The sequence below is a fragment of the Natator depressus genome, chromosome 14, assembly GCF_965152275.1.
Source record: "Natator depressus isolate rNatDep1 chromosome 14, rNatDep2.hap1, whole genome shotgun sequence".
NCBI lineage: Eukaryota > Metazoa > Chordata > Testudines > Cheloniidae > Natator > Natator depressus.
Window position 1 is genome coordinate 773,400 of NC_134247.1, and position 10,891 is coordinate 784,290.

The following is a 10,891-nucleotide window of genomic DNA, read 5'->3' on the forward strand; positions in this document are numbered from 1 at the left end:
TCGGCCCTATAGAACCGGGCATCCAGCCGCTGCGCCCTCGTTTGGAGCCCTGGCCCGCCCCTTCCGGTTCCGGCGCCGGCGCAGCGCGGCCGGAAGTGCAGGCCCCGGAGCGGAGCCGCCATCATGGCCGACAAGATGGACATGTCCCTGGACGATATCATCAAGCTGAACCGCAGCCAGCGGGGGGCCGGTCGCGCCGGCGGCGGCCGCGGAGGCCGGGGCCGCGGAGGCGCCGCCCGCGGAGGGGGGCCCGGCCGGGGCAGCGTCGGAGCGGGGCGAGCGGGCGGCGGCGGCCCCCTGCGGAACAGGCCGGTCATGGCCCGAGGCGGCGGCAGGAACCGGCCCGCGCCCTACAGCCGGGTACGGAGCGAGGCGGGGGCGGGCGCCGGCCGAGGCCCCGTAGCCGGGGGCGGGGCGCCGCGCGTGGACCCAGGGGCCGGGCCCCCGGAGCCGCAGACTGGACTGTGGGAGCAGCAGGCGCGAGGGGCTGGGGCTCGGTCCTGGGGGGCAGGCGGGCCCGGCGGGAGGCGCTTTGTTCTCTCCCAGCAGCCGGCAGTCGTCTCGTGGCCGAGCCGGGGCGAGCGGGCTCAGGGGCTCGGGAAGAACGAGTCCTCCCCGCAGCGGATCTAGAGGGGAGCGAGGAGGAAGGAGAGCCGAGGCCCTGGGGGGTGGCGGGATCCTGGGCGGGGGGCTTGGTCCGGGATAGTCAGTGAGAATGTTTGTTCTGTTTCAGCCAAAGCAACTCCCCGAAAAGTGGCAGCATGACCTGTTCGACAGCGGCTTCGGGGCTGGGGCTGGCGTGGAAACCGGGGGGAAGCTCCTGGTTTCTAATCTGGACTTTGGTGTGTCGGATGCAGATATCCAGGTAAGAAAGCCCTCCCCATCCCCTTCCAAGTGTTGGAAAAGCCACAAGGGAGACACTTTAGGGTAGTTGGCTTGGGCATTTTGGGGTAATGTTGCATTTTCTGAGGTCTGTGGACCCTTCCTCATGGAATGATACAGTGATCTCTACGGCAGTTAACTCTGGACTCTTTTTATTGTTGATTGACTGTTTTAGTACTGTCTGATGTGACTGGAGTGCAAAAAAAATTGTATTTTGTTCCTCTCTAGTTCATTTAATGTATAATAAATGACTGAGCAAAGGTGCCTGTGTGGGAAGGCTATGATGTTTGGTCTGAAAATTTAATGTAACTTGCCCAAAATCTGAGACCTGCAGATCCCAGTAAATGCATTTCTCCCAGTTCTGAACTCATATGCTGCTCGACAAAACATGTACTGACTTGTGGGGGGTTTCTAATCAACTGAGGTGGGAACATGCTTTTGTAGAGAAGGGATATAACAAAAAGCATATGAATTATGTACTGTTCCTCTATAGCATCTGTAATTCTCATGATACTGTAAAGGAGCCAAGATCTCACAGCTGAAATGTGGCAGCCCTTGTGTTTCTGATTTGCTGTACCCATCTTCATCGAGGCATATGGAAAGACTCTAATGGCTAGTCTTCATTGACAATTGAAAAATACATCCTAAGTATTTTGAGTTAGCCTAATACAACTAAAATGTAGGCTCACAGGTTTGAAGGTTAGTTTCCCCCTAGTTATCTAGGCCCAGATTCTTGAACATAGTTAGGCCACTAAATTTCATTGACTTCAGTGGAAATTAGGAGCAGAAATACTTTTGAGGATCTGGGCCCTAGTGGTTAATTAAAATGACATCAGATATGCTAACCCACAGCTTAGGAGCATTGAGGTTTTTTCAAACATGATAAACAAGTTAGATGCCTTCAGGTTGGCAGGCTGTGATGAAATATATCCTTGAATACTTGAGAAACTGGCTGAAGAGATCTCTGAGCCATTAGCAATTATCTTTGAGAACTCAGGGAGGATGGGAGACATCCCTAAAGACTGGAAAAAGGCAAATATAGTACTTAGTTATAAAAAGGGGCATAAGGATAATCCAGGGAATTATAGACCAGTTAGCTTAATTTGGGAACTGGAAAGATAATGGAGCAACAATGGAGTAACAGGCAACATGGGTTTGTCGTCAAATCATGTCAAACCAACTTAATTTCCTTTGACAGAGTAACAAGCCTTGTGGATAGGGCTGAAGCAGTAGCTGTGATATATCTCAATTTTAGTAAGACTTTTGATACTGTCTCACTTGACCTTGTCGTAAGCAAACGAGGGACATATAGCCTAGATGACTCTACTCTAAGGTGGGTGCACAACTGTTTGGAAAAGCATACTCAGAGAGGAGTTAGCAATGGTTCACAGTCAAGCTGGAAGAGCACTGAGTGGAGTCCTGCAGGGATCTGTCCTGGGTCTGGTTCTATACAATATCTTCATAAATGAATTGGATAATGGCATAGAGAGTACTCTTACAAAGTTTGCGGATGATACTAGGCTGGGTTGCAAGTGCTTTGGCGGACAGGATTAGAATACAAATGATCTTGACAAACTGGGGAAATGCTCTGAAATAAATAGGATGAAATTCAACAAGGACAAATGCAAAGTACTACACTTAGGAATGAATAATCAGTTGCACACATACAAAATGGGAAATGACTGCCTAGGAAGGAGTACTGCAGAAAAAGATCTGAGGGTTATAATGGATCACAAACTAAATATGAGTCAACAGTGTAATACAGTGACCAAAAAAGCAAACATCATTTGAGGATGTAGTAGGAGTGTTGTAAGCAAGACGTGAGCCAGTTCTTCCACTCAGCACTGATAAGGCATCAGCTGGAGTACTGTGTCCACTTCTGGGCACCATGCTTTGGGAAAGATGTGAACAGATTGGAGAAAGTCCAGAGAAGAGCAACAAAAATGATTAAAGGTCTAGAAAACATGACCTAGGAGGAAAGATTGAAAAAACTGGATTTATTTAATTTGGATAAGAGAAGACACGGTAGTAGGGCATAACAGTGTTCAAGTGTAAAAAGGTTGTTATAAAGAGGAGGGTGGTGAATTGTTCTGCTTGTCCTCAGAGGACAGGACAACAAGTAATGGGCTTAAATTGCAGCAAAGGAGATTTAGGTTAGACATTGGGGAAAAATTTCATAACTGTAAGGGAAGTTAAGCACTGGAACAAGCAATTTTCAAGTGATCCAACCCTTGTCATTTGCTCCCAGCTTCTGGCAGTCAGGGGCTAGGGACACCCAGAGTATGGGCTTGCATCCCTGAGCATCTTGGCTAATAGCCATTGATGGACCTCTGCTCCATGAACTTACCAGTTCTTTTTTTGAAGCCTGTTATAGTTTTGGCCTTCACAGCATCCCCAACAATGAGTTCCACAGGTTGACTGCGCTTTGCGTGAATAAGAACTTTGTTTTTTTTTATTTTAAACCTGTTGTCAATTTCAGTGAGTGACCTCTCCTTATGTGAAGGAGTAAATAACACTTCCTTATTTACTTTCTCCACTCCAGTCATGATTTTATAGACCTCAATCATATCCCTCCTCAGTCTTCTCTTTTCCAAGCTGAAAAGTCCCAGTCTTTTTAATCTCTCATGTGGAAGCTGTTCCACACCCCTGATCGTTTTTGTTGCCCTTTTCTATACCTTTTCAAATTCCAATATATCTATTTTGAGATGGGGTGACCAGATCTGCTTGCAGTATTCAAGGAGTGGATGTACCATGCATTTATACAGAGCAATATATTTTCTGTCTTATTATCTATCCCTTTCCTAAAGGTTCCTAACATTCTCCTAGCTTTTTTGACTGCTACTGCACACTGAGTGGATGTTTTCAGAGAATTATCCACAGTGACTCCAAGATCTTTCTTGAGTGGTAATAGCTAATTTAGACCCCATCATTTTGTATGTATAGTGGGGATTATGTTTTGCAATGTGCATTACTTTGCATTTATCAACATTGAATTTCATCTGCCATTTTGTTGCCCAGTCACCCAGTTTTGTGAGATTCCTTGGTAACTCTTCGCAGTCAGCTTTGGACTTAACTGTCTTGAGTAACTTTGTATTGTCTTCAAATTTTGCCAACTCACTGTTTACCCCTTTCTCCAGATAATTTCTGAATATGTTGAACAGCACTAGTCCCAGTACAGACCCCTGGGTGATGCTGCTATTTCTCTCTCCCCATTCTGAAAACTGACCATTTATTTCTACCCTTTGTTTTCTGTCTTTTAACCAGTTACTGATCCATGAGAGGACTTTCCCTCTTATCCCATGACTGCTTACTTTGCTTAAGAGCCTTTGCTGAAGGACCTTGTCAAAGACTTTCTGAAAGTCTAAGTACACTGGATCACCCGTGTCCACATGTATGTTGACCCCCTTAAAGAATTTACCTTTAGCCAGGGCCATTAAGTTTTCTTCTAGAGCAACTTCTTGTGTGACTTTGAGTTCTCTTTTTTCATAGATGGTTTTTCCTGGGCTGCTAATGTTTACAGTTTTGACAGCTGTAAACCTCTGAGAGATGGTGCTTGTATTAGAGAAGCTGCCAACGCTTGTCCTTTCCTGTCTGGTGCTGGTGTAAGATAGATGTTCTAGCGGCAGTTCGGTTAGGGATAACAGCTCCCCTGTCTCTGTTGCACAGGAGCTCTTTGCAGAGTTTGGGACCTTGAAGAAAGCAGCGGTGCATTATGATCGGTCTGGACGCAGTTTAGGGACAGCAGATGTGCATTTTGAAAGAAAGGCAGATGCTCTGAAAGCTATGAAGCAGTACAATGGAGTCCCCCTGGATGGTGAGTCTGTTTGGCTGTTTTCACAGGACATCTCACTTGCTGGGTGGAGGACTCTAGATACCAGTGGCATGTGTATAAAGATTAATTATTGCTTTCTCTCTTTTAGGGCGCCCTATGAACATTCAGCTGGTTACATCACAGATAGACACACAGCGGAGACCAGCACAGAGGTGAGAAGCTTTTGTTTGATATGGGCCTGTGCAATTGGCCTGTTGCACCTGATTAGCATGGGCACTGAATTTGCATTTCTTTGTGGCTGTTGGGGTTGACTAGACTGTACTGTGCCTGTAATACAGCTCTTTCTCTGCTTCACAGTGTAAACAGAGGAGGCATGACCAGAAACCGTGGTGGTTCAGGAGGATTTGGTGGTGGAGGTGGCAACAGGCGAGGTAACCGTGGTGGGAACCGAGGGAGAGGCAGAGGGGCTGGAAGAAGTTCCAAACAGCAGCTCTCTGCAGAAGAACTAGATGCACAGTTGGATGCTTATAATGCCAGGGTAAGTGTGGATGCTCAATCAGTCCTTATCTGGAAATGGAAGGGTTAGCGCTCAATGGCTGCACAGAAAAGGGTGGAGTATTTATCGTAACATGGAACCAAAAAAGCCTCCTTGGGGCTAAGCAGTACCTGGTTCCTGTAGTTAATTTCATTCCCACAAATGCTCCAACTGCTCTTATTCATGATTGAGAAACAGCCATCTCTGGGGTGGGGACATTCTGCAACATCCAGGACCGGTTTTTCAAACAGGCTACGTGTTCACTTGGGCCAGACTCTCACATGTAATTGCACACTGCATGTTGCACATCCTGGGAACACATGAATGAACACAAAACTGCACATCAAACTTATTTGAAAATATGTATTCAACATCTTACGGGTAAATGAAGGGCTGGGGAAACTAACAAGCCTGAGCTGGTGTTACTCTTTTGATGAGGACTGATGGGGAGTGGTTGTATTTATAGGCCTATTGCTCTGTACACCAGTAATAAAGAATTTGTAATAGAAACAGAGAGGCAAACCAGAGTAGTCTGAGGCTGCTAGGGAAAGTTGGAGCAGGATGGGGCTGTTATCAAGGGAGGAAGCAGATCCCATGTATAAACCAGCTGATGTAATTAATAAATCCAAAGGCTGCATAGCTTAAATTTGCTAAAGAGTAGGTGATGAAGTGTGTTGGGGGGAGAAAAATACCCGCTGGCTGAACCATATGAAATACCTCCTGGCCTAAGGCAGTTGGGTGACAAACTTACTGTACCATTGACCATTTAAAAATCCAGTCATAGATAACTGGGGGGTGTGTGTGCCTGAAGATTGAAGTGAGTAGATTTGGCTGTTTAGCAGAATCAGAAAGTGTTTCTGTCAGCTATTGTCCAGTAAGACTCACTCACCACTGGTAAAATAATGGAAGAAATGTGATTAAAAAATCACTCCATATCTAGAAGATGAAGCAGCAATAAGCAGTATTGTGGGCTTATAAAGGGCAAATCTTGATAGGCAAACCTGATTGCTTTCTCTGATAGAGTACAAAAATTGCATTGGGGGAAATGCAGTAGGCATGGTCTCATGGGATTTTAATAAAGAATTGAAAAGCCTCATAAATCTCAGTTGGAAAACTGGGCTTGGAAACTGGCTCAAACTATAAACAGGATCACAAACAACAGAGTAGGTAGTTATGAGAGGGCATTTCTGGTGATTGATCCAGGTTGGGACCAGTGTTGCTGAAACTCTCCAGTGATACTGAAATAAGACGACAATGAGGGAAAATGATACAAAGGGACCTAGTGATTAGAACCCTGGGCTGCAAGAGACTGAAGGATGGATGGGCAGGAGTCTGCAACATGACAATACCATTTTGGGCTTGCCTATGCAAAACTGTCAGGTTAAAGGCCAGGTTTTTGCTCCAAAATAGTAGTTCTCAACCTATATACCATTGTGGGCCGCATATGCATCTCTGTGTTATGTAGGCCACATCCACACAATATATATACTACCGGTAGGGCCCTGAGGATGTCACATGGGCCACAACTATGTACTGATTGGGCCACAAGCAGCCCACATGTTGAGAACCACTGTTCCAAAGTTGTCAGTCAGGTGTGATGTGTGATCCCTGATAGAGTTATACCAGCAGCACTTTTGCCAACATAGCTTATTTTGCTCAGGGGTAGGAATCAGCTAAATTGTCAAAAGTGCCATTTTGCCAATATAAGCCGCAAACCAGTAGGAGCGTTTTGCCAGAACTGACCTGCCAAAGTGGGGAGGTGATAGGTGGGATCCAGTGTGTCCCATAGAATATCCTGAATGGAATGAATTTGTTTCAGCATTGTACTTTAGAATCTGAGTTATTTTACAGAAATAATTATTTCTTGTCTTGGTTGCAAAGAAAATACTAAATTGTGAACTGAATGCTCATTGATGCAGTGATGTCTGCTTGAGTCTGCAGGTGGGCTGAAGAAATAACATTGAGAGGCATGAGCTGTCCTAGTCATCTCATCAAACTATCAATGAGTCCTAACCACTGTTTAAATGTCAACTTTGTACTGTTGATCACTGCAGCAAAAACATGTGCCTATCATATGCTGATCTCACAGTTCCTCCCAGACATCCTTGGTGTGTTGAGTTCCACCTGCACCTTACCCAGCTGCCAAAACAAGATTCTCCTTGGCAATTTCTGTAGGCTGTTATGTGAGATCACTACAAAAATCTGCAGCACATTGAAAGCTGGTAACATTAACATGAATTTAATATCAACATACAGCACAGGACCTACCATATTGACTATTCATTTTTCATAATTTAGGAAGATCCTACGTTTGAGAGTATACCCCACAGCTCACCAATTAAACTAGAAGGACTAGGATGAAATCAGAGGTGATTGGGGAGAAAGGAGAGCCTTAGACAGAATAACAGAAAAAAACATTGACAGCGAGACGTATTAAGCTGTAGAATCTGCTCCCTGGGTGAAGTGGTGGCATTTAAATGGGGTCTTTTAGAATTAGACTGGACACAGCACTAGAAAATATACAGTAGAGAGCAACTATGTATGTGAAGGGAAACAAAGGTCTTGTCTAAAGAAAAGGAGGACTTATGGCACCTTAGAGACTAACAAATTTATTTGAGCATAAGCTTTTGTGAGCTACAGCTCACTTCATCGGATGCATTCAGTGGAAAAACTGAAGAATCTGAAGAAGCAGCTGACTAAAGAACTAGCCAAAGCCTTAAATTTGTGCAAACACTGTTGCTATGATGTAACTGCATTTGACCTAACCACTGCAAAAATTCATTCCACTGTAATGTTTCACAATATATAAAGCAGAAGCGTGTCAATAGGATATTCTTCTGCATAAGGTTTTTGTAGTATGTCTTAATCATAGTCTACCATAAAATATTTTAGAGTATCTTTAATGTTTACATAACAGTGTATTAGCAGCATGCAATAATTACATCATAAGTTCTCAAGCAGAAGCAGTCTATTGCAAGGGTTTTCTTTGCTGCCAGTTATTATAGGCTGTTCAGTGTTGCTATTCAGTTTTCTAACTTAATAGTGTAATTAGAAATGGACGCTGATTTAATATAATTTGATTTTAAAATGTACCAAGTTAAACTGGTACAAATCTCTGAAGCATTAAACCAGTTTCACCTTTTCTTATCTAGTAGCTTGCCATGTTCCACTGGCTTAACAAGAGAGTATTAAATCAATCTAGTTAAAATGGTGCACTTTTCTAGTGTAGAAAGGCTTAACTCCATCTGACAGACCTATATTTTAACAGAAGTTTCCGTGAGACACATGGAAAGCTTTTTCTTCGTGTTCTGTCTTGCAGCACTGTGAATAACGGAGCTTCTCTCTTCTTCTAGATGGACACCAGTTAAAGCAGTGAGCACATCCCCTGCATGGAAAGGACTCCAGACATCTCATTCCATGCTCTCCGGAGGGAGGGGTGTATGACTGTGGCCACTAATATCAAGGATGGAATTTGTTTTACTTTTATGTTTTGGAATAGGTTTTAAACTCATGTAAAGGTTTTTTTTAATTCTGAAACAGATCTGTTTTGTACTGAGTTATTTTTGGGATAAATTTTACTGGTTGCCTGTTGGGCTGAGGTGGTTTTTTCACCTTTGCTGTAATAAAATAGAAATGTGTCTAGAGCTGTAAACGTCTGCTTCGTGTTGCAGCTGGAGTCTGGGGATGGAGCCTGGCCTGGGGCTGCAGGAATATGAATATGATGGGTAGGGATCAGAGGAATTGGTATGCAGGCCCATTTCTAAATGTTGGTGTCAAGTCACTCTCCTCTGAGGAAGGGGGGTTGCTGTTCTGCCTCAGATCTTCCCTGCCCCCACAGTGTCAGTGGTGGCCTGTAAACTGCACGCACCAATTTCCCTGTGCTGAGTAGATCCTGTGGGTAGCTGTACAATCCAATACTGCTCTATTTACACATCTGCCTGAAATGAAATGAAGACTCACTCCAGTGTAACGAGTTAATAAAGGGTGCACAAACCTCCTTGCTGGTCTCTGGGAGGAGGTGAAATTCTTGTTGAAGTTGTTTTGTATTTAACACTTGGTTCCAAAGTTCAGTGCTGGTCCCATCTCTTCAGTATTTTTACTGTAAACAGTTGCTGTGCGAATTCAGTGACTCCAAAATGCCAAGTAAAGATTTAGTCTTTCAACTATCAATTCCCTATTGAATTATTTCTATAAATGGCTTTGGTGGTTGATTAAAAAACTTATAGCAAAAAGAATCTAGAGGTCATAATCTTCAGTTTGTACTCATTACTAATCTACTGGCAGTTGGGCCTGGGAAAGATCTATCTTCCAGCTCTTTGGGGAGATGCAGCAAGGGAAACCTCAGCTTGTACGGCTCTAAAAGCAAATGTGGCTGATAAGGTACAGGACACCCCTTCTACCTTCCCAGTAGTGTTCGCATTGGAGAAGAATGCTAAACCTAGAAATCAGGAGAAAGCAAATCATACACATGGCCCTTGTGCAAATGCAACCACGAGCACTTCATTTGGACTTAAGTGTTCATGCCTCTCGGCCCAACATATGATCATTAAGTGACAAAATACAAGGACTTTTCTAGACTGGTGAGGCTAGAGATGAGAACTTCTGCATCATTGGTGGGGGAAGTCAGGTATGGGAAGTGGTATCACTATTGTTCATGTACTCCCCACAGCTAAAATAAGCAATGAGAGTTAAGTAGACAGTTTTCAGCATGGAAAAGTTGAGTGTGTGCCCTAGGCATGAGATCAAGATTCCCTACCCCCAATGATGGTCCAGGGACATCTACATCGAACACATCACCGGCCACCACCAGTACCAGGTGAGAGCCAGTATGACATCGTGCATCAACTATGAGAAAGGGACTGAGAGACTTTTTCCATTGGACCATATGAACTGGAAACATAAATTCACTGAACGTTAAATCTCACCAAATGAGGGTAAATCCATCCTCATCATTGTATCCACTCATTATACTCCACACCTGAACATAGCCATTATATGAACAACATACCCCCATTTCTCAATGTCTGTACTTTGAGCTGTTAAACTTTTACCCCCAATTGGGGAGATTGCAGATTATGTATTCCTTATGCCACCTGTTCCTAAACTGAATTTTGCACCCCTTGATAATCTGTACCTTCCCTGATAACCAGAAACTTCTATGCTTAAACTCTGTAATGTTTTCTTTTTATTTCAACATCATCTTAATAAAATTATTAAATCTGTACTCAGGCATGGGCACCCAGGTTTGCCAAGCCTGCCTCTGAGCATCCACACTGCAGAATTGCACAACTCATACCTGTGCAGCTGCATCCATACTGGTACTTCAGTTACCTGGATTTGGCACTAGGATTTCTGTAAGTGTATTGCAGGGTACTTAGTGGACCCGCTCTAGGAATTGTTTTGCAATGTATTGTGGGAGAACTTGGGCCTGTCTCTTGGGCCTCTGTGCAGAAGTGTTCTTAGCCTACCAGCATATTTAATGGTGGCACTTCCAGCTCGGCATGCTCTTCAGTTGTCTGTTCCAGCTGGTGGTAAGGGATGTATGCAGCACAAGCTGTTCCTGGGTGGGGCAGGATGTGGGTAGAGGCTATGGGGCACACTGGAGGGCATTTTGTCAGGGGTTTCTGAGCTGTGGAAAGTAGTGGTGCGTCATGGATATTGGATGATGGAGTGGAGACAGCTGATGCTTGCTATATCATTGT

At 44.3% G+C, this 10,891-nt stretch overlaps 1 protein-coding gene across 1 annotated transcript; it reads left to right on the forward strand.

Moving 5' to 3' along the window:
* Window positions 1–123: 123 nt before the first annotated feature.
* ALYREF (Aly/REF export factor) lies at window positions 124–10,327 on the forward strand. The gene is made up of 6 exons (XM_074971068.1): window positions 124–360; window positions 734–865; window positions 4,549–4,696; window positions 4,803–4,866; window positions 5,012–5,192; window positions 8,543–10,327. Exons 1-6 carry the CDS (start codon window positions 124–126, stop codon window positions 8,555–8,557), a joined length of 777 nt encoding a protein of 258 aa, XP_074827169.1. The 3' UTR covers window positions 8,558–10,327.
* Window positions 10,328–10,891: the final 564 nt, after the last annotated feature.